The following is a 22,147-nucleotide window of genomic DNA, read 5'->3' on the forward strand; positions in this document are numbered from 1 at the left end:
ATGTATATCCTAGGTGCAAGTTTGGTTTGACATGAAAATAAATAAATAAATAATTCGATTTGAAATTAAATGATTTAGGACTGAAATTAAGAATATTAAATCTTACACCTCTAGTGGGCATGCTTTCTAGTGGATCCGAAAAACAGGAACCTCCATATATGGGTCCATATGAAACACTGTACATATTTGGGTCTAACATTCAAAGTCCAAATGTACATACATGGGCTACACATGTAGTGAATTTGTCATCATGCCATTCACATGTAAGGTAAGTGTTATTTATTTTTCATCTAAATTATGTCATTGAAACATTAAAAATACAGATCCGCTAATATTAGAAAGTTAGGCATGACTTGACTCAAGATTATCTCAGTGCTCGTGCTCTACTCATATTTCAAGAAATGAGATCCAATTTGAATTTTTATATTCAGAGTCTGCGAATAAAGAGGTCCGGACTGTTCAAGAAAAAAAGAAGAGAATTGAATCGTTCAAGTTTTTGGATATGTAAAATAGGCCAATAGAATAGGCTAATAAGAACTATAAGTTTGAAATTTAGTGGTTCAAATATCTCAATGTGCGAGCTTCAAACACAAAAAAAAAAAAAAAAAAAAAGATCTCAATCAATCATGTTTCAAGGCAACAGAGCACCAAATGACAAGTGTGGATGCAGTTCTCACCCTATGTTGATACGTAGGAGGATCGCACATTTAATGGACGCTGTGCTAAACCCATGTAGTGCTCTCACTTGACTCATTTTCAACCACAATATGGCTATACCATGCACCATAAAATATAAAATTGTACTGATTTGTTTTCGATAGTCTAGCTTATTAATTAGTTTGGATTTTTAAACTACTTTTATCTTTCATTTTTATAAACTGCTAAGTGGCTCATATATTTGAACCCAACAGGATCCTCTCCGGATCATTTTGGTGAGGATTTTAGGGATCTATTTATCGTGTTTGTTCATCGTATATCGTACGGTTAGTTTTTGTTAAGTATTATTTGTGTTTAATTTTAAATAAAAATATTTAAATAATTTCTGACTGCATGATTGACACACCCTGATCCTAGAATCTAAAAGTTTATGGAATATTATTGCTAGTAGTTGGTTTTTATTCCTTTGTATTTATCATATTTTTTGCTTCCGCATCGCACTTTTGGTTACGTCACTCTCACGTGACGGCCAGCATGCCCTCATTCGGGACGGGATGTGTCAATGATGTACGATGAACGAACATGATTGACGGATTATCGGAATCCTCCCAAAGAAGATCTAGTAAGGATCCGAATTCTATTTGAACCATCTCTTTGTACTTTTAAACTTGTCAAATAATATAAGTACATAGTTTAAATACAAATATTCATTTCAAAGGTAAAATAATTGAGCGGCAACATAACTATGAGGGTGATCTATTGGTTGGGAACAAATTATATGTTCGTATTCTATACAAGATGTTTTGAATTTGATTTCTAACGCTGATGAATTACATGATAGTGATTGAGGAAGATAAAAATATCTATGTGAATCGTGCCAGAAAAAAAAAGAAAAGGAGCGGCAACATAACGTCCAAAACTGTTACTTTCCGGTGATGTTGCACTCGTTTTACCGTCCAAGCCCCCATTTCAGAGGTCAAAGTCCAATAAGGAAGGAAAACTGGTCAAAATTGGAAACGCAAAAAACCGAACTTTCGAAGTTACCCTCGCTTTCATGGACGCTCATATATAAACCGGGACCTTCGCAAAATTCCCAATTTTATTCTGTCCTCTCCCGAAATCAATATTTTCATTCTTTTTCTCGTAGAATTTTCTCACGTTTGAAGAAAACACAGGTATGTCGATAGTTTTTGTATTTATTTACAGAAGTTCCCAACAAATTTCGATTTATCGATTCGATGGTTTTTATTCAGTATCCCTTTTCCTGATCCATCGATTTGTGGGGGGTTTTTATTTTTTCAATATTTTAAATTGTTGGTTTTTCGGATATAGGTACTGGTAAAGCAAATGTCTTTGATGGGATTTAAAATTTGGATTTTAGTTCGATCTCTAACTTTATATATATAATATATATAGAACTGTATTTGTTCTTTCATTCATAAATTTTGATCCTTTAATTTATTTTATTTTATTTGTGTTGTTGGAAAAATTTTGAACTTTAACGGAATTATTCATGAGCTAAAAAAATAATGATCATATTGTTTTTGTTGATTAATTTGAACCAATTGTTGTTTGGATTGATGGGTTGTTGGTAAATTGAATGAGATTATGAAATTTCTGGGTTTGATTGCAGAGAGGCATTGAAGATAATCGAAGATGTTAGAACAGTTACTGATATTTACTAGAGGAGGATTAATTCTCTGGACATGCAAAGAGCTTGGAAATGCTCTTAAGGGATCTCCAATCGACACCTTGATCCGATCGTGTCTTTTGGAGGAACGGTCTGGTTTAGCTTCTTTCGATTACAATGCCCCTGGGGCTGCTTACACGCTCAAATGGACGTTCCACAATGAGCTCGGTCTTGTGTTTGTCGCTGTTTATCAGAAGATCCTCCATCTGTTGTATGTGGATGAACTGCTTTCGATGGTGAAACATGAGTTTTCGGAGATTTATGATCCAAAAAGGACAGTGTATGCTGACTTTGATGAAACTTTTCGACAACTGAAGAAGGAGGCTGAGGCTAGGGCTGAGGAATTGAAGAAGTCGAAGCAGGTGGGTAAGCCTGTGAACAATAAGAAGCAAGGGCAGGTGCAGAAGGGGGGACTTGGAGGAGACAAGAAAAAGAATGAAGGTGGTTTGGCAAGTGACGGTGGGGATGGTGATAATATGAAGGGCCGTAAATTGGAGAATGGGATCTCCAACGGTAATCACGTGGATTTCAAAGAATCTAATGGTACTGCTAACGGAAAAGAAAATACTAGTTCCAATCTTGGGGCTTTTGATGTAAATAAGCTTCAGAAACTTAGATCTAAGGCTGGGAAGAAGACAGAGAAAACAGCTACTGTTGATAGCAAGAGCTCCAAGGCTGAGCCAAAAAAGAAGATAACAAAGAAGAATAGAGTTTGGGATGATAAACCTCCCGAGTCGAAACTGGATTTTACAGATCCTATAGGTGAGAACGGAGACAACAATATTGAGGTCGTGGCAGCAGATCACGGTGACAGTATGATGGACAAAGAAGAGGATTTCAGTAGTGAAAGTGAGGAGGAAGAGGAAGAGGATGTTGGGAAGGAAAGCAAACCTGATAAGCAAAAGAAGGTGTGGTTTTCATCCATGTTCCAGAGGTAAATCTTTTGGAAACCTATGATGTTCGTTATGTTAAAATGACTATTTGAGTTGGGGAAAATAACTGCTATTGAAATGGCTCAACACTTCGAGTTTCTCTTTTTCTCGTTAAATCTGAAATGGCTTATGTTTCCTTGTATTGTCAAGCCAGTTTCGTCAGACTATTAGGTTGTTACATAATTTTTATGCCTCTCTCGCTTGTTTGTATTCAGTATTGCTGGCAAGGCGAACTTGGAGAGGTCTGACCTGGAACCAGCTTTGAAAGCTCTCAAGGATAGGCTCATGACCAAGAACGTGGTATGCTCTTGAACTATTTATTTTCCCATATTAAGCTGAAGTTTGTTTTATCAGTAACTTCCAAGTTTTTTAATTGATGGTACAAATACAATCTTTTCAATATTTGTCACCTGATGCTACAGTACTTTTGATCTTATTGAGCCGTCTAATATGATTTTGTGCTGTTGCATTACTAGGCCGAGGAGATAGCTGAGAAGCTTTGTGAATCAGTGGCAGCTAGTCTTGAGGGTAAAAAGCTGGCTTCGTTCACAAGAATATCTTCTACTGTGCAGGTTTGTCAATTTAATTTTCTTCATTCCTCCAATATCCTGTCTACCAGTTTGGCCTCTTAGTATTATTTTTATCAGGCTATAAGACTAATATTTGGGCATGTATAACTTACTGTAGACTGCAATGGAAGATGCTCTTGTTCGTATTTTAACTCCCAGGCGCTCAATTGATATACTGAGGGATGTGCATGCTGCCAAGGAACAAAGGAAGCCGTATGTCGTCGTTTTTGTTGGTGTCAATGGAGTTGGGAAATCTACCAATTTGGCTAAGGTTGAGCTGAATTCTTTTCTTTGTAGTATGTACATTAAGGCATGCCTTTACTGAGTGGTTTTATTAACCAATTGCACCTTGCAGGTTGCTTATTGGCTTCAGCAGCATAACGTCAGTGTCATGATGGCTGCCTGCGATACATTTCGATCAGGAGCTGTTGAGCAGCTGCGTACTCATGCACGCAGACTCCAGGTATGATATTATAGGATTCACATTCACTTAGGAATGGCTGCCGTTCATTGGATAAAAATAATTAATTTGCTGTGTGGACCTAACAAGTAACTTTTAACCAACCTTCCATTTCAGATCCCTATTTTTGAGAAGGGATACGAGAAAGATCCTGCGGTCGTGGCTAAGGAAGCAATCCAGGAGGCCACACACAATGGTTCTGATGTGGTTCTTGTTGATACGGCTGGTCGTATGCAGGTACTGTGTTTCTAGTTCTTTAGCGTGTCTTGTTTTGCTGCTGTGTTTTGTGATTTTTTGTTTGTTTTTAGTAATTTATAAATATTTTTCTTGTATGCCTTTCAGGATAATGAGCCATTGATGAGGGCACTGTCCAAGCTTGTCAATCTTAACAACCCAGATCTTGTCTTGTTCGTTGGAGAGGCACTGGTTGGGAATGATGCTGTTGATCAGCTTTCGAAGTTTAATCAGGTTTGAACTCCATATTCATATTCTCGGTTTTTGTTCTAGTATTGTCCAATTTATGTTTGTTTCTGTATCATTATTTGCTCACTGGCTGGTATCTGATTCCACCTTCCCTGTTCCTGCAGAAATTAGCGGACCTCTCAACTTCCCAAAACCCGAGATTGATAGATGGGATATTGCTCACTAAGTTCGACACTATTGATGATAAGGTAAACCAACCTTTCGAAACTGCAAGTACTTACGAATATTATTGCAATTTTGGCATGTTTCGATTTTTTCAATGATACATCAACTGCATTTACGTGTTATCGTGTAGGTTGGGGCTGCGCTGTCCATGGTTTACATATCTGGAGCTCCGGTCATGTTTGTCGGGTGTGGCCAGTCGTACACTGACCTCAAGAAGCTGAATGTGAAATCGATCGTGAAGACGCTCCTGAAATGAGAGACGTCGAGCTGCCCAACTTCATGATTCAAAGCATGCTGCCGGTTTATGTTATGAACTCTGTGTCCTGCTGTTTGCTGCTGCACCTTTAATTTGTATTGTCTCTGTTTGATCGACCCTAATGTCACTGTGGTGGTGTTGAAAACTTTGGAGGTGAATCAGTCCTTTCGGCTGTAATTTAATATCAGATTTTATTAGATGCTGTTCAAGTTGCTCTCTTCTCTCCCCCTCTCTAGAAGAATGCCCCAAATTAGTCATCCAAAATTAAAATTCTATGGTCTTCCGGAGTATTGAATGCTACGGATTTTTCAACCGTTAGATTTTTTATTTTTGTTATTCAATGTTTCTGGCAGTATAAAACTTATCCTATGTTCGGACGTGAGAGACTTTCAAGTTTCAAAGTACCGAGGAACTTTAGACCATTTCCAATGGAATGTCAAACTCTAACTGTCAAACTACAATTGAATTGTTGTGGCAATCCAAAGTCTTATGTTAAATTTTGTGTTCTTCCGACCAAATTGTCAAATATTATTTTCTTATTTAATGTAGATCTTTAAATGCTTATATTTATTACAAAAATTGTTGAAACAAATTTTTTGTTGGCTTATATGTTAATGGAATAAGGGACTCATCATTAAACTAATAAAAAATAAATTTGACGGTGAGGGCTTCAAATCCAGTCAGCAAATGACACTTCGGTTGGTGACATCCCCACCTAGAATTTAACATATCCGTAGAAGATGCTCTTGTTCAAGTTGCTCCTCCTTTTCTCCCCCTCTCCATAAGAATGCCCCAAATTCTTCATGCAAAATTAAAATTCTATGGTGTTTGGTAGTATTGAATACTCCGGATTTTTCAACCGTAAAATCATTAATTTTTATTATTCAACTTTTTTGGCAATATAAAACTTATCATATGTTCGAAAGAGAGGCTTTCAAGTTTCTATGTACCGTGAAACTATAGACTTATTAATGTTACGCTACAAGAACACCACCAATAAACTACTCAAGCAATACAAATTTACTCCTCAAATGGTTATCTTGTTTGTAATTTCAACATAAAACAGGAGATATCAATTTAAGCATTTTGAGGCAAAACGAAAAAAATAAAAAAATAAAAAAAACCATTTGAGGAGTCATTGGGAAAGAAAACAAAATATGTTTGACTATTAGATAAGTTACATTACCCATTAATCAATTTGTGTATTAATTTGCTTGTTAATTGAATTTTACCAATTATAATTAATATTAGGCAGACAAGGACCCTGGCTATTGGCATACAAAATCATAGATTCATTTACCTTGAAAAACAAGTAATAAGAGAGGCCCTTCGTATATATATGGATATAATTTGTGTTTTTGTTTCTAATTAATGACACAAAATCATAATTAAAAGGGTATTAATTTTTTTTTACTTGACTAGTCCTTTAATTTTCTTATTTTTTTCGAAAAAGATATTCAAAATTTGAATAGAAAATGATGGGTACAAATTTTGAATAACCGGCTCAACCTACATCTGCTTGATATTAATCCAAAGTTGAAAAGTTATACCACTCTATCATAAATACATAATCTGCAGTTTTATGATCAGAATTGAATGTAATCACACTCATTCGGAAGGTAAAAAGCCGTTTGAGATTTTTCCTCTAAATAAATTGATTTCATATTTACAACCCAAGATTGCAAACCAAAAGCCCCCAACACCAAACTTTAACGCCTATATATATACAAGAACCACTGTATCAGAAACCCTACAACTTGAAAAATCATAGCACAGAAGCAACAATGGCTTCCTCGAGAAATATTGGTTTTGCAGTTTTGTCCTTTGTCTTTGTGTTATTTGCTTTCTCCGAAGCCAAAGTCATTCTGGTTGGAGATAAGGACGTTTCTTGGAACGTTGATTCTGTCAAGGCCTTGACTCAGTGGGCTGAGAATAGACGATTCAGAATCGGATATGTTCTCAGTAAGTTCTCACCTTTAAATCGTCATCAACCTTCCGTTCATATCTACTTAAAACGAAGATGTCACTATAACGCTATATTAAGTCAATCACTTACTTTTACGCTCTTAAAACTTTCTTCCTCAATAACGTATGATAGACTTGGAATAGCCTTTGTCGATTGAATAGTGATCATTTTTTGAGTAATTCTTGGTTCTTGAGATATATATTTACCCTTTTATTTATTTCTTAGATCACGTTGAGAGGGGATTGTGTTCCGATTGTACACTATGATCTGCCATTTTCCATCGCTTTTGTGTAATGATATTAAAAACTTAAAACGAAATAGTTATCAAATGTTCATAAGTGCGATATTTTTATTTTGGTGCATGCATGCAGAATGGAAAAAGGAGGAAGGGAGGGACTCCGTGGTGCAAGTGACAAAGGAAGCCTATGAGACCTGCGACACATCGAAGCCAATCAAAGCAGATGTGGAGGAGATTACGCTGGACAGGTCAGGACCATTCTACTTCATCAGTGGTGTTAAGGAGCACTGTGACAAAGGCTTGAAGCTCACGGTGGTGGTTCTGACGGAAAAACCTAAATATGGTTCGTACTCTCCGTTGCCTGCTCCGGCTGCACCGCCGTCTAGTAATGCTGCTGCCCCTGGTTTCGGTTTGAGTGCTGGATTTATTGCGGTTGTGGTGGCAGTGGGGATGGCTTTGATTTGAGTGTGAAAGTTAGAGATGTTAAGTTTGATTAGCGAAAAGTATTTCGTAATTTGAAGTTATGAGTTTGTATGTTCTACATAACATTTTTATTTATATATCATATTTTGTTATATTCACTTATGGATTGATGAAATTTTCTTTGGTAGTTCAGATTTAGGGTTCGTTTGGGAAACTTAAGAGAAATATTATTGAATTCAATCTTTTAGTAAAAATGTAATTTAATTTTGAAAAACCATTTGATATGCTTCTTCTAATTCTTATCAGACTCACCTAAACTGTTGTGGAAAACCTAACGCACGTTTAGAAGTACTTTTAAAATGGTTAAATCTCATGTGATGAAAATATATTTGGTACAAATTTTTAGAAAAAATGTAAGTAAATATTGGAAAATCACTTGGAAGTGCACCAATTATGTGCTTCTTGCATAAAGTACTTAAAAGTGTTTTTGAAACCTAGCTAATAACATTCTCTTATGAAAATGCTATTCACTGTCCCATTTTTATCTTCCACACATCTTTGTAAAATTTTGTCCATTGATCTTCAATTAATTCAATCCGACGATAAAAAATTGAGAGGATTGTATGAAAAGTAAAGATAGGTGTGTGAAAACCACTACTTTTCTCTAAAAGCGGTCTGATGATATCATATTTCCTTGAAAGTGAAAGGTCTTAGGTTCGAATCTTATAAATGATAAATTTGATCACTTATTTAAGCTGCCCATTGTGTGTCTTACCTGAACTCTCCCTCCCTCCTTATAATGTAAAAATATCGACGTACTTACAAAAAAAAAAAATCACTTATTTAAAAGCACTTACAAACACGCCAATAAAAACAATTTTAGCGGAAAGGTTTTTTCCACACAAACAATTCATTCCTAAAACGACATCGTTTAGCCGGAGACTTGCATTCGAGGAACCATTTTATCACAAACACAACGCGAAAACACTTGGTCGTCGAAACACTCTTCTTCCTCTGCCGTTATCTTTGCCGCGAAAGCAGTCTGCTTTCACAGATGAATTGCAGCAGCTCTCGTGTCTTCTCCCATGGCGCCGTAGCTTCGTTTCGCGGCAAAGGAATGGACTTTCTCTCTCCCAAATTCGTGACCTTTGGCGCCTCCTTCCCTGCAAAATCAGAATTCCTGAATTCCTACATCCACCCGGCTCTCACTTCCCTCGATTCTTTCCGATTTCAGGTACTAATCCCATTTGTTTTCACAATTAATCAATTGGGGTTTCTGTAAATTTAGCATTTTCAATTGGGGTCCTGTAAATTTAGCATTTTGATTTCAGTTTATTTAATTTTAGCAGCAGGGTGGCAATGTACTCCAAGTTTCAGTGAAGTCGAGAAGTTCCAAATCGTATGCATTGGTGGTGAGGAGTGATCATCGCTATCCCCAGAACTCCGACTTTCTGAAGCACTATTCGAAGAAGGAGAAGAAGCCGTTTCCGGTGCCCATTGTGGAGCTGAGGCGGGCAGCAAGAGAGAGGCTGAAGAGCAACAGGGGCAAGCCTAGAACGCCGGTTCCACCTCCCAAAAACGGCTTGCTTGTCAAGACCCTTGTGCCAGTTGCATACGATGTGTACGATGCGAGAATTACATTGATCAACAATTTGAAGAGGCTTTTGAAGGTGGTTCCTGTGCAGGCTTGCAGGTTAGCTCTTGGAGCTTTCTTGAATTGGGTTTGATGGAACTTTTTTTAGATTTAGAGCTCTTTTGAATTTGTTTAATGAAGTTTTTCAACTTTAGGATATTTTTCGAATTGGGTTTAATGGAGTTTTGTAGCTTTAGAAGCTTTTTTGAATTGGGTTTAATGAATTTTTGTACCTTGAGGAGCTTTTTTGAATTTGGTTTAGTGGAGTTTTGTATCTTTAGGAGCTCTTTCGAAGTGGTTTCAATGGTGTTTTGTAACTTTAGGAGGTTTTTTGAATTGCGTTTACTGGAGTTTTTTTAGATTTAGGAGATTTTTCAAACTTGTTTAGGAAGGAAATGAACTTGCATCATGGAGGGAAGTTTATCTCATTAAAAATTTTAACTTGTGCAGGTTCTGTAATGAAATTCATGTGGGGCCTGTTGGGCATCCATTCAAATCATGTAAAGGTGCAAATGCTAACATTCGTAAGGGTGTTCATGAGTGGATACCAAATGTGACCGTTGATGACATATTCTTGCCAGTTGAAGCTTTCCACCTCTATGATCGGCTTGGAAGACGCATTCCTCATGAGGAAAGATTCTCAACTCCTAGACTTCCAGCATTAGTTGAGCTCTGCATCCAGGCTGGGGTCGATATCCCAGAATATCCCACTAAAAGGAGAAGAAAGCCAATCATCCGAATTTCAAAGAGTGAATTTGTTGATGCAGATGAAAGTGAGCTACCAGACCTGGACGATGAAGGACCCAAGAGACCCGTTTTGGCTGAAATACTGGATTCGGAGGTAATAGTCCCTTCCGATGAAGAAGAAACAACCTTGCTTGCTGAGGAAACACTACGAGCATGGGAGCAGATGAGGAGAGGAGCCAAGAGATTGATGAAGATGTATCTAGTGAGGGTTTGCGGGTATTGCCCGGAGGTGCATGTTGGTCCTAGCGGCCACAAGGCTCAGAACTGTGGGGCCTTCAAACACCAACAACGAAATGGGCAGCATGGCTGGCAGGCGGCTGTGCTCAATGACTTGATACCACCAAGATATGTGTGGCATGTTCCAGATGTGAATGGACCGCCATTGGAGCGGGAGCTCAGGAACTTTTATGGGCAAGCCCCTGCGATTGTCGAAATGTGCATTCAGGCGGGTGCTGCTGTGCCAGAAGAATACAGACCAACCATGAGGTTGGATGTCGGGATTCCCTCCACTATTAAAGAAGCTGAAATGGTAGTTTGATGAGTTGGGTTGATCTTTGTCCCCCTCTTATTTTCAGTACAATGTAAATTGTATGTAGAATATCTCAACAGGTGGTCTGAACAAAAAGCTTTTATACATCTTCAGTCACCTTTCTTCTTTTACTTGAGGACAAATCTGACTAATGTAACAATTTTCTGGTTTTCTCATATGGCTGCTGTGTTCCTCTATCCATTAATGCTGCCATGCACTTTCTTTTGTTGTGATGCTTTATGTGTTTAGCTAATAACAAATAAGATGTTGCAGGTTTCAAGCCTTCAAGTTCAATGTTCTTGTAACTATGTATTCATGTGCGTGAGAAAATAAAAATGTTTAGAATGAACCAACACATAGCATATATCGAGATTCATGGTCAATAAATTTGTAGTCAAGGATCTAATGACTGAGGATTCAGCGGTTATGAATTTCGATCATTAATTTACTCAAAGCACGCTATAACCAACATCGATAGTGCTTATTGAGAAAAATTGGTACCATTATTCAGTCTGAATGACTCAACCACATGGCCGTCTGGTTGAGACACATAAGGTGAGGATATTTGGATTGAAAATTTTGACACATTTAGCATTTTTCGTATCGTTGGACGGGTAAATTAGTTGACCCTTAAAAAATGATTAGTGGTAATTAAAACCAGAGACACAAAACAATCCTATTACTGCTGCTTGAAAAACGGTTGAACATCCTAACTTGTTACACATGTATGCATTCTATTTCTTTCAGACCCCCACTTTATTCTTCTGTCTACAAGCATTCATAACCACCTCAGCGCGCAGACGGTTGAAGAAAAACAAAGAGAGGCAAAGAAATCTCGGGACAAGAATCTTTGTTCAAACGAGGGAAACGAAAGCTAGAGGAAACTCGAAGCCATGGCACATCAAATGAAGGGTCATTCTCCAGCACAGCATTCATCGGAGATACTCCATCAGTCTAAGAACGCCCCCTTCTGCCCGATGAAAATGGCGATCGGAGGCTTTGCCGTTGTTGTCACCATCGGTTACTTCACCTTGTACAGCAAGAAGAAGCCGGAGGCAACTGCGTTGGACGTTGCCAAAGTTGTGTCCGGAACCGCCCATCATGTCAACACTCACCCCCGCAAATAGATCACCAGTTCTCAGTTCCATAACTGTCAACTCCTATTTTCTTTCATTATATACATTTATTTCATAGATATTCAATGTAAAAACGGAGTGTTGAACGACTATCGACTACCTGACGGACTCCCTCCTGTCTCATATACATTTATTTGTGGATGGCTTTTCTTTTTCTTTTTTTGAAAGGAAAAGTTTTTGTTGTGATGCTTTATGTGACTAGCTGAGAACAAATAAGATGTTGCAGGTTTCAAGCCTTCAAGGTCAATGTTCTTCTTGTAACTGTGTATTCATGTGCATGAGAAAATAAAAATGTTTAGAATGAACCGACACATAGCATATATCAAAATTTATTGTTATTAAATTTTTAGTCAATGATCTAATGACTAAGGATTCAACAGTTATAAATTTCGATCATTAATTTGCTCAAAGCACGCTATAACCAACATCAATATTGCTTATTGAGAAACATTGGTACCATTATTCAGTCTGAATGACAACCACATAGCCCTCTGGCTGAGACACATAAGGAGTGGCCTGTCTCGAGCAGGTGGGGCCAAAATACAAGAATGGGATTGGATCAAATGTGTTTTTATTTAGATCCAGACAGTCACGTGATCTGGTCATTCGAATCCAAATATTCTCTCAATATGAAATTTCTTATAAAAACATGAATCATGTATTTTAGTCACGCCCAATCCTATGCAGCTTATCAAAGTTTTCGTAATCAGCAGCCCTAGTCTAAAATGGATTTTGGGAGTTGGATTAGATAAAAAAGGAGAGATTTTTTTAACGTGCCGAAACACGGGATGGAACACACATGTTATTATACAATTGAAGAGACATTTAAAAAAAAAAAAAACTTTCTCTAATTGTATAATAACATGTGTTGTTCTGCCCTTATTTCGAACAAATTGAAAAATCTCTCCGGGACAAAGAATATGCCTTGAATTTCTCAGTCCACGTGACTCACGTGCTTCCCAAACTATAACCCCTAATCCCCATACAATCACCGATAGACCCTGCTCTCGGAAAATCCGTTCTTTGAGCCTCCATGGAAGTCGCTTTTCAACCTTCCCCTGCTCTTCTCTGTAATTACCCTCTTTCTCTCTCTGGATATTTTTTGTTTTGCTGAAGAAAGTTAAAAACTTGAGCTAACATCTATGGTTACTTCCACGTATCAGGTCACAGACAATCGAGGCTTCCCTCAACGTCTTCTTTTTCGCCGGTAATTCTATCATTTCTGAATTTATCCCTTTTTTTCTAGCCGTTTTTCTTTGATTCCCATTCCTTTTTTTATTGGAAAAGATAAATTTGTAATCTTTGATTATGTTGGGAAGTTAGTAGTTTGATGATTTGACAATTTCATCCTGTTTGTTTTGATGGGAAAAGATAAATTTTTATTCTTTAATTATGTTCGGAAATCAGTGGTTTGATGATTAAGTGCCTTTCGATCCGAATTTCGTATGAAGAAAATGGTGCTCAAGAGTGCAGCTATGGAACTAGCTGAAAATTTTGTGATAGTATAAAGACAATCTAGTTTTAGCAATTTAGCATCTCAAAACTAGCTTGCTTGTTGTGATTGATCGTTGGATTCGACATTTTGGTGGTTGTAGGCAAATGACGGTGAATCACTGAATGTACGTCAATCTTGGCTGTGTATATAATGTGCATTTTAAAATTATCGGCGTTGAACAGGCCGGTTCAGCAGGCTAGGCTTTCCCTCATCACAACTGTTGTAAACCATTTGGTGTATAGATGTAGAATAAAGCCTTTCACTTTGTTTAATTTAATCCCATAGCGTAATATTGCCAGTCATTTGTGTTGTAACTGCTATGACATTTTTCTTTGTAATGCAGCTGTTCAATTATAAGGGATTCTCTATTGGGTGCTCTCTTGGCAAATGGCCCATTTTTGGAAATTTAAGTCATTGTAAGTTAGGCTATCTCGGTATAATATGTCATGCGTGATTGGGTGCTGTCTTATAAGCAATGTACCTTTATGCGTAATTGAACTATATGGACTATAATATCTCATGCCTCTTTTGTTTTCCTTACTCAGCGGCTCGTCATAGAGTGTTTTGCATTCGAGGGCAGAATGGTGGATTATCGTGGTGTGACTTTGATGCAAAAGAGAAGTTTGGAAGATCATGTTATGATATTAGATTGCATAAACAGCATAGGCTGACCAGGTATACAGTTCTACGATCTGCTGCTGGTGCTGACTATCCATTTCCAGGTTTCTCTAACTAGCATTTTTCTGTTATAACCCTCTCCTTTAGCAGCATTACAAATCTAACTGGCTTACTCATTGTTTTTTCTCTAAAGTGCAGAACCAAACATGGTCTCAAAACTAAGGGGAATCGGCTTTTGTGCCGTTACTGCTTTCAATGCCATTTATCTCTTTGTGCTGATGCTGATACTCCATCCTCTTGTTCTGTTGTTGGATCGGTACAAAAGAAAAGCTCATATTTTTATTGCCAAGGTTTGGGCCACTGCTACTGTTACACCATTTGTTAGGATCAAGTATGAGGGACTGGAGAATTTGCCTTCTCCAGATACTCCTGCCGTGTATGTTTCCAACCACCAGAGCTTTTTAGACATCTATATTCTTTTCACAATTGGGCGACCCTTTAAGTTTATCAGCAAGACTAGCATATTTCTCTATCCCGTTATTGGGTGGGCCATGTTTCTGATGGGTGTAATTCCTTTAAAGCGCATGGACAGCAAAAGCCAGTTGGTACTCCCTTTCCTTTGTGGTAATCTATATAAATATGGTCATTATCTAAACTATCATTTTAAAGTTCTCTTTGCTTTTTTGCCTATAGGAATGCCTTAAGCGTTGCATAGAGCTTATTAATAAGGGGGCTTCTGTCTTTTTCTTCCCTGAGGGGACACGCAGCAAAGATGGAACATTAGGTGCTTTTAAGGTGAGATCTTTTGGGATTCTTTGTTCTTTTGGATGATTATTTAGTTGTGAGAAAGTTTTTTAATTGGAACTTGTAATCGTTGCTCCATCTGTATAATTTATTCCTACGACGCTCTTTCTCCCTTCTCCTCTAAATATGTATTGGGATTTTCTGATATACAGTTTCTTGTTCTTGTTGACATGCAGAGAGGTGCCTTCAGTGTTGCAGCGAAAACCAAGGTACCAGTAGTGCCCATTACCCTTATAGGAACTGGAAAAATCATGCCTCCGGGAAGGGAGGATATCTTGAATACTGGAGCTGTTAAAGTCGTTATTCATAAACCTATAGAAGGACATGATACAGAAGTACTGTGTAGTGAAACTAGAAACGTAATCGCTGGTGCACTTGATCGTCAAGGCTGATCTATCGACTGCCATTTGTTCTGTTTGGTTTCTATGGTTCGATACTCGGTCCTTTTTGTGGGATTGAAGAAATATAGTCTGAAAGGTATGAATCATTTGTGGAATTGCCTCTTTGCTTATTAATTACTTCAATAAATATTCATGGCAAAGCTTATGAGATCCATCTTAGAGTATATTTAATTTGATTGTCGCCTGTTTAGACAGCATCCTAGAAATTTTAGCGTACATGTGGATGGTTTCGTCTAGTTTTGAAGTCCGATTAGGTTCTTGTTCACATTGGAAGAATGGTTTAATGATCTTGCACTTGATTCTGTTCGGGCTTTGCTTCAGTCCAAATATTAAAAACATGCTTGGTCTCTTGTACAGATTTGAACTAACGAACATTCTATTATTCTCCGGTGCAACATAGTAGAAAATTCCTTGAACTTAACATGTTTTTGGTACTTGTGTGTTTCTGTTTCATCGTTAGGTTGTGGATAGCTGATGACACAGGACAATAAAACTGCATCTGAATCTGAAGCGATCGAGCATGGAACGTCTCTTTGCCTGAGGCTGTCCGTCCCATACTTACAAACTTGCAAGCGCCGCGGCCTACGGTAAACATCTGCATCCCGACAGCCACAAAGAAGCGAGCGGTTGGCCGGACCCCGGGCCTTGGGAGTTTTTGAGCAGTGTAGGCTTCAACTGTTTGTTTTTTTTGGAGGGAAATATCCTCCCACGTTGATATTCTGAATGCCGATCCCATTGAGCTCGATGTTATATTATATTATTATATTTATATTGTACGTCTTTGAATTTGGATAGGTGTCGTGGATGCTGCTAAGAATATAATTGCAAAGAAAATTATTGTGTCTTTCACTTTCACATGATCATTTTTTTACAATTATTTTTGTCAAACTGATCATTCCACTTAAAGAGACCAAAATGATTTACGGTAACTATTTTTATTGATTGTCATTGTCATTGGGTCCGGATTCTCTTTGGAGGATCTAGGAATTTGTGAATTGTGTCTGTACATGTTGCGATTAGAAATCATTTTAAATATTTTTATTTAAAAATAAACATAAACAATATTTGATAAAAACTGATTGCACTATGTACGATAAACGAAAACGATTCAAGAATTCTTAGGATCCTCATTAAAAGGATTTGAAGACGATCCTGTTGGATTGTCACTGGTTAAGATAAGGAGTTAACATAAGGGAATTGTTATTAACACTCTTAAAATTTCATTTAGCATTCTAAATTTTTTATAATTAGAAAGAAAAATACACAAGTGATGAGTGTATAATGAAAATTTTAAAGTGCTAATAACAATTTCCTACACCTGGTTAAAAAGTTTTTGAGATTAAAATTTATTAAATTATAAATAAAAATGTTTTTGAGATTAAAATTTATTAAATTCTAAATAAAAAAGAAAAAAAAGGATAATGGGGAGCTCCGCTGTCAGTGCTCCAGTAACAGCATTGACTTTCTTTCTTCGTTTTCCCCCTTTTCAATTCCGGTAAAATACTCTCTTTCTCTCTCTCTCTCTCTCCCCTTCGTGATATCCTCCTCCTTCCGTTGTGCTTGACACCCAGTTGTTACATATACCCGTAGTCTCTCTGCCCGTCGCTGGCGGCAAGCAACGGAATAAGAATTTAACTCCTGGTTTTACTGTGAGTTGCTTCTCTCTCTTTCTCTCCCCCCCCCCAATCTTATATGCTTTGATAATTTCTGCACAGATGATCAATTATACTACATGGTTTCTTCTTCTTCCGTTAATCGAGGGAAATTTCTGTCAAAATATGAAATTATTGTAATTTAATTGCATGTCTTAAGGGAAATTTCAGTTCTTTAGGGAAATTTCAGTTCTTTTTCCACTGTGCTTAATCAAGTTTGTTGCTTTTGTTTTGGGTTTTTTTTTTTTTTGAGGGGTTTCTTAATTAATTGGTTTTTGATGGATTTCTTAACTAATTTGGCCAGTGTCAGGAAACAGTAGTTTTTGGAAATCTATGGTTGTCTTGGATTTTGCCTGAATTGGAAGAACTTGGCTTTACATGATTGAGCATTCCTCAGAGATCCGGCTGTTGGAGAATCTGAACTGAAAACTATTTAAGACTCACAAAACATAGGAAAACAGATAAGAGAATAATGAAAATTTTGTATCCGAATCGCAGAATTGATTATCGAGAATCTGAAGTGAAAACTGTTTTGACTGCTTAGTTTATGCACTGTTGACTATTATAGGGATCTGAGTTATATAATTAGCATTTTTTTTGTTACATCAAAGCGAGAAAACATTCGGTTTACTGTAAACCAGATTGTTATCTTTTTAGCACTATTAGGTTAATGAAATTGGTTGAGCACTTGGTGGAAAAATGTTATTGGAAATTAGGAATTGTTATAGATTCGTACTTCCCATCTGGTTGGTGTTGATAATGCCAACTCTGTCAGATGTGAGATAGCTCAGCCACATAGACCTGAACATGATGACTTTGATGCTCATCGCTTTGCATTTAATTTGGATGTTATTTTTGTCATGCAGGTGGAATTGATGTGTTTGATTGAGTAAAATGTTGGATTGTGGTTACAACAAGCCACAGTACTTGGGAGGCCAGAGAGACAAGTTTGTGAGGTACAAAATGTGACTTTTCTTTGTCGAAGTTTGCAAACGTTTTTTTCAGGGCATCGACGCCAAATATGAAGATCTGATTCTAGTTATGGACAATTATCTGTTACACTTCGGTATGACTAGTTGAGACATCATATTTGCTAAAATTTTAGGAAGTATGTTGTCTTTCAAATCCAATAAGTAGATAGCAAGTTGCCTAAATAAAAAATATTTTAGAAAAATTGTTTCAGGTAGATTGTTTTTGTTTATAAGTATTTCTATATATTAATTTTGATTCATGTTTCATTATGTATGAATGAATGAAGATAATATTATAGTTCCCGGTCAGTATCTCATGCTTCCTTTTTTATGATGAAAAGCTGAACGTTTATGTTTCTAATAGTGTTGAAACTAGATTTGGGTCATCTGGTAAAATGGCATCGAGTGTTGTGCTTATCGGCAACTTTTTATTGATTTTCTAGGTTAGATGACTTGGACTCTAGATTATCATCACCTTCTGATTCAGGAGGTAGAAGGTGTGGGTTTAATATTGAACTAACAAGGACTGCTCCTGCGAGGGATACATCTTTTAAGAGAGGAATGAAAAAGGGGTCTGAAGGACTTAAGTCAATTGGCCGATCACTTGGATTTGGGATCTCTCGTGCAGTATTCCCTGAAGATCTTAAGGGGTCAGACAAGAAGATATATGATCCTCAGGACAAATTTCTCCTGCTGTGGAATAAATTTTTTGTCCTCTCATGTATTCTGGCTGTATCTGTGGACCCTCTGTTTTTCTATCTTCCAGTCATCAATAGTTCATCAACATGTCTTGGCATAGATCGAAGGTTGGCTATCATAGCGACCACATTGCGGATGATTGTTGATGCTTTCTATCTTATTCACATGGCTCTCCAGTTCAGGACAGCTTACATTGCTCCATCATCTCGGGTTTTTGGAAGAGGTGAACTGGTGATTGATCCAGCACGAATAGCGAAGCGATACTTACGAAGTTATTTCATCATTGATTTTCTTTCAGTGCTACCCCTACCACAGGTAAGAGTGTGTTTCCCTAAATTATTTGACATGGCTATACCTCTTTCATGTAGTTTTTGCTCTTATTTTATTTTGCCTTTTGGTTTCTATGTATCGTTAATTATTGGCATATTTCATTTATTTAGTAGAAGATCTGAAAAATACACTGAAACGAAACTGGTAACTGTAAGCCTATATTTTGTTCTATGCAAAACTAAAAGGCCGTAATTGGTGCAGATTGTTGTTTGGAGGTTTCTTCAGAGGTCCAAAAGTTCAGATGTGCTTGCTACAAAACAGGCTTTGCTTTTCATAGTTTTATTTCAGTATATTCCCAGACTTCTTCGAGTCCATCCTTTGACTTCAGAGCTGAAAAGAACAGCTGGCGTCCTTGCTGAAACTGCTTGGGCAGGCGCTGCATACTATTTGCTATTATATATGCTCGCTAGTCATGTGAGTGCCTATTTTGTTCCTACTCTTGACTGTTTTTTTTCCTTGTTTTCTTGCTTTATGTTATTCAACTTTTTTTTTTCTTTGCGTATGAACATTTGATTATTTCCCTCTGAAGGTTATTAATTGTCAGACATTAACATGGAAATCATACTTTTCTTTGGGGGCAATTATTATCTTTGCAGATAGTTGGGGCATTTTGGTATTTGTTAGCCTTAGAACGCAATGACACATGCTGGCAGAAGGCTTGTACTGAAATTGGAAAATGTGATAAAAAGATCTTGTACTGCGGGAACCAATACATTTTAGATCCTGCAACTTGGTCCAATGTTACCAAAACCATCTTATCAAAATGCACGGCAGATGACCAGAATACATTCTTTGATTTTGGAATCTACAATTCGGCTTTATCATCTGGGGTTGTTTCATCCAATAAGTTCATCGTCAAATACTGTTACTGTTTGTGGTGGGGACTACAGAATTTAAGGTACTGATGTCATCTGAAATAACAATGTTCCTGATCCTAGTCATAAAGTTCAATATGTTTTATGTGGTGGTTTTACTTGATGTTGGAAAACCAAAAAATAGTCACTGCCATTCTTGTTCCTCCGTCCATTGCGCCTCTTGGGGGCTTTAAAGTTTTAGCTTTTAACAGCATTTTGTTTGGCTTCTTTTTACAGTACACTTGGCCAGGGTCTTGCAACCAGCACCTATCCTGGAGAGGTTATATTTTCCATAGCACTGGCTATATTTGGACTGATCCTCTTTGCACTTTTGATAGGAAACATGCAGGTAAACTTGGAAGTAACAGTTGATGCTTACAATGTAGCATGAAAAGCAGAATATTATTATTGCTAATATTCTGGTGTTATGGTATTGTTACAGACCTATCTTCAATCTCTTACTATTCGACTTGAGGAGATGAGAGTCAAAAGACGCGATTCAGAGCAGTGGATGCATCACCGCTTGCTCCCACAAGACCTTAGGGAACGCGTCAGGCGATATGATCAATATAAGTGGTTGGAAACACGTGGTGTGGACGAGCAGAGTTTAGTTCAGAGTCTTCCAAAGGATCTCAGGAGAGATATCAAGCGGCACCTCTGTTTGGCATTAGTGAGGAGGGTACGATTAGTAATTCTTTTGTTCTTTGTGTATATTTCTAGTGGTAATTGCTTTCATACTTGTTGGTTGGTCCTCCCACCATGAATCATTCGATAAATTTCACTTTGCTGGTCATCGCAGGTTCCACTGTTTGAGGATATGGACGAGAGGTTGCTTGATGCCATTTGTGAGAGACTGAAACCAAGTTTATTCACAGAGAGTACTTACATAGTTCGGGAAGGAGATCCCGTTGACGAGATGCTTTTCATCATACGTGGTCGCCTGGAGAGCATAACAACAGATGGTGGTAGGAGTGGGTTTTTTAACCGCAGTTTACTGAAGGAAGGCGATTTCTGTGGTGAGGAGCTTCTAACTTGGGCACTGGATCCCAAATCTGGTGCTAACCTCCCATCATCTACTCGGACGGTAAAGGCTTTAACAGAGGTTGAGGCTTTTGCCCTTGTAGCCGAAGAGTTGAAATTTGTTGCCAGTCAGTTTAGGCGCCTTCACAGTAGACAGGTTCAGCACACCTTCCGTTTCTACTCACAACAGTGGCGGACCTGGGCTGCTTGCTTTATCCAAGCAGCATGGCGCCGCTATTCCAAGAGGAAAATCTTGGATCTTCGTCGTAAGGAAGAGGAAGCAGAAGCAGAAGCCTTGGGAGGTGCCCGCAGCAATGCTGGAGGTTCGTATAGTATTGGTGCCACGTTTTTAGCTTCTAGGTTTGCTGCAAACGCACTTCGTGGTGTTCACCGGAACAGGAATTTGAAGAGTGCTCGAGAATTAGTCAAATTACAAAAGCCTCCGGAGCCCGATTTTAGCGCTGATTAATTTGTGATGTATTATATGACTGGTACAAGGTTGTTCCAAACCATGTAATATACACAATTCCAGGTTTGGAACTTGATGAAATGTTAAAATTGTATGTTTGATATTGTTTTCCATTGAGAGATGGTGTTGGTAGGTTATGCGTAGACCTGGCATTTTACACCCGTCCCGTTAAAATTAGTATTCAGGTGAGTATTTAACTGGTCGGGTTGTTAATGGGTCAACCTGTTAATCACTTGTTAAATAACAGGTCATTTTGGATCAACTTGCGAAACCTGTTAGCATTTGTTAACACCCGTTATTGAGGGCTTTTGTGTAATTTCAATAGTTATAATAAGAAGCCCTCAAACTCAAAGCCTATCTCTGCCACTTCAAGGAGGTTGCAGATATGCTCCAGGACTACATTCCCGGCGCAAAATGGCAACAGACGACTCTTCCTACTCCGGCGGCTCTGACACTTCGTCTCAACCGCTTTCTCGAGAGCGAGTCAAGCTTCTCTCCTCCAACAACGGCAACTCGTCCTTTGGCTTGCCGGATCGGGATCCTTCCTTCAAGTGCTTCTCTGTCTCGGACTTGAAGAAGGTCATGGCATGCCTCTGTCAAACGGCGAAAAGGATGGATAATGGAGGTAACTTTCAAAATGGATTGATTCCATTGGTTTTGCATATTGGCATTGCGTGTTGGATTTTTGAAATGGATGGATTTTTGAATTTGAATTGGAATGCAAAATTAAAAAAATAAAAATATGTTAATGGGTGTTAACGTTTGAAACAGGTGATCAATGAGCTTAACGGATTGGATTCGAATGACCCGTTAACTTAACGGGTCGTATGACATCCGACTCAAACCCAATAAACCCAACCCGTTTACAAGTCTAGTTATGCGTCGCCTTTTATCTTTCGTCACGGAACGATTTTCGCGTTCGCAGTTCTACTTTTAATCACAGAAGAGAC

At 37.9% G+C, this 22,147-nt stretch overlaps 5 protein-coding genes across 8 annotated transcripts; all 5 read left to right on the plus strand.

The window, feature by feature from the left end:
- Nucleotides 1-1,537: 1,537 nt before the first annotated feature.
- Nucleotides 1,538-5,421, plus strand: LOC103426559 (uncharacterized). The gene is made up of 10 exons (XM_008364648.4): nucleotides 1,538-1,832; nucleotides 2,291-3,281; nucleotides 3,495-3,579; nucleotides 3,756-3,851; nucleotides 3,967-4,119; nucleotides 4,204-4,311; nucleotides 4,426-4,545; nucleotides 4,651-4,776; nucleotides 4,896-4,979; nucleotides 5,087-5,421. Exons 2-10 carry the CDS (start codon nucleotides 2,314-2,316, stop codon nucleotides 5,210-5,212), a joined length of 1,866 nt encoding a protein of 621 aa, XP_008362870.2. The 5' UTR covers nucleotides 1,538-1,832; nucleotides 2,291-2,313; the 3' UTR covers nucleotides 5,213-5,421.
- Nucleotides 5,422-6,996: 1,575 nt separating this feature from the next.
- LOC103426688 (early nodulin-like protein 12) lies at nucleotides 6,997-7,881 on the plus strand. The gene is made up of 2 exons (XM_008364774.3): nucleotides 6,997-7,174; nucleotides 7,550-7,881. Exons 1-2 carry the CDS (start codon nucleotides 6,997-6,999, stop codon nucleotides 7,879-7,881), a joined length of 510 nt encoding a protein of 169 aa, XP_008362996.2.
- Nucleotides 7,882-8,744: 863 nt separating this feature from the next.
- LOC103426689 (APO protein 2, chloroplastic) lies at nucleotides 8,745-10,924 on the plus strand. 2 transcript variants are annotated; one of them, XM_029108285.2, is made up of 3 exons: nucleotides 8,745-9,073; nucleotides 9,189-9,532; nucleotides 9,923-10,924. In XM_029108285.2, the coding sequence occupies exons 1-3, from the start codon at nucleotides 8,894-8,896 to the stop codon at nucleotides 10,755-10,757; spliced, it is 1,359 nt and encodes a 452-aa protein (XP_028964118.1). In that variant the 5' UTR covers nucleotides 8,745-8,893; the 3' UTR covers nucleotides 10,758-10,924. The 2 variants fall into 2 exon arrangements, with proteins under 2 accessions (XP_028964118.1, XP_028964116.1); XM_029108283.2 differs by having other exon boundaries at nucleotides 8,770-9,073; nucleotides 9,186-9,532.
- Nucleotides 10,925-12,811: 1,887 nt separating this feature from the next.
- LOC103446952 (1-acyl-sn-glycerol-3-phosphate acyltransferase BAT2, chloroplastic-like) lies at nucleotides 12,812-16,057 on the plus strand. 2 transcript variants are annotated; one of them, XM_008386124.4, is made up of 9 exons: nucleotides 12,812-12,954; nucleotides 13,048-13,091; nucleotides 13,480-13,503; nucleotides 13,723-13,795; nucleotides 13,925-14,101; nucleotides 14,196-14,602; nucleotides 14,691-14,792; nucleotides 14,978-15,278; nucleotides 15,663-16,057. In XM_008386124.4, exons 1-8 carry the CDS (start codon nucleotides 12,918-12,920, stop codon nucleotides 15,191-15,193), a joined length of 1,080 nt encoding a protein of 359 aa, XP_008384346.2. In that variant the 5' UTR covers nucleotides 12,812-12,917; the 3' UTR covers nucleotides 15,194-15,278; nucleotides 15,663-16,057. The 2 variants fall into 2 exon arrangements, with proteins under 2 accessions (XP_008384346.2, XP_008384351.2); XM_008386129.4 differs by lacking the exon at nucleotides 13,480-13,503.
- Nucleotides 16,058-16,603: 546 nt separating this feature from the next.
- On the plus strand, nucleotides 16,604-21,314 carry LOC103446968 (probable cyclic nucleotide-gated ion channel 5). Of its 2 annotated transcripts, XM_008386138.4 has the most exons (8): nucleotides 16,604-16,851; nucleotides 17,721-17,810; nucleotides 18,269-18,839; nucleotides 19,056-19,268; nucleotides 19,451-19,752; nucleotides 19,946-20,057; nucleotides 20,151-20,387; nucleotides 20,508-21,314. In XM_008386138.4, the coding sequence occupies exons 2-8, from the start codon at nucleotides 17,749-17,751 to the stop codon at nucleotides 21,195-21,197; spliced, it is 2,187 nt and encodes a 728-aa protein (XP_008384360.2). In that variant the 5' UTR covers nucleotides 16,604-16,851; nucleotides 17,721-17,748; the 3' UTR covers nucleotides 21,198-21,314. The 2 variants fall into 2 exon arrangements, with proteins under 2 accessions (XP_008384360.2, XP_070661099.1); XM_070804998.1 differs by lacking the exon at nucleotides 16,604-16,851 and having other exon boundaries at nucleotides 17,802-17,920.
- Nucleotides 21,315-22,147: the final 833 nt, after the last annotated feature.

The sequence above is a fragment of the Malus domestica genome, chromosome 02, assembly GCF_042453785.1.
Source record: "Malus domestica chromosome 02, GDT2T_hap1".
Lineage (NCBI taxonomy): Eukaryota > Viridiplantae > Streptophyta > Magnoliopsida > Rosales > Rosaceae > Malus > Malus domestica.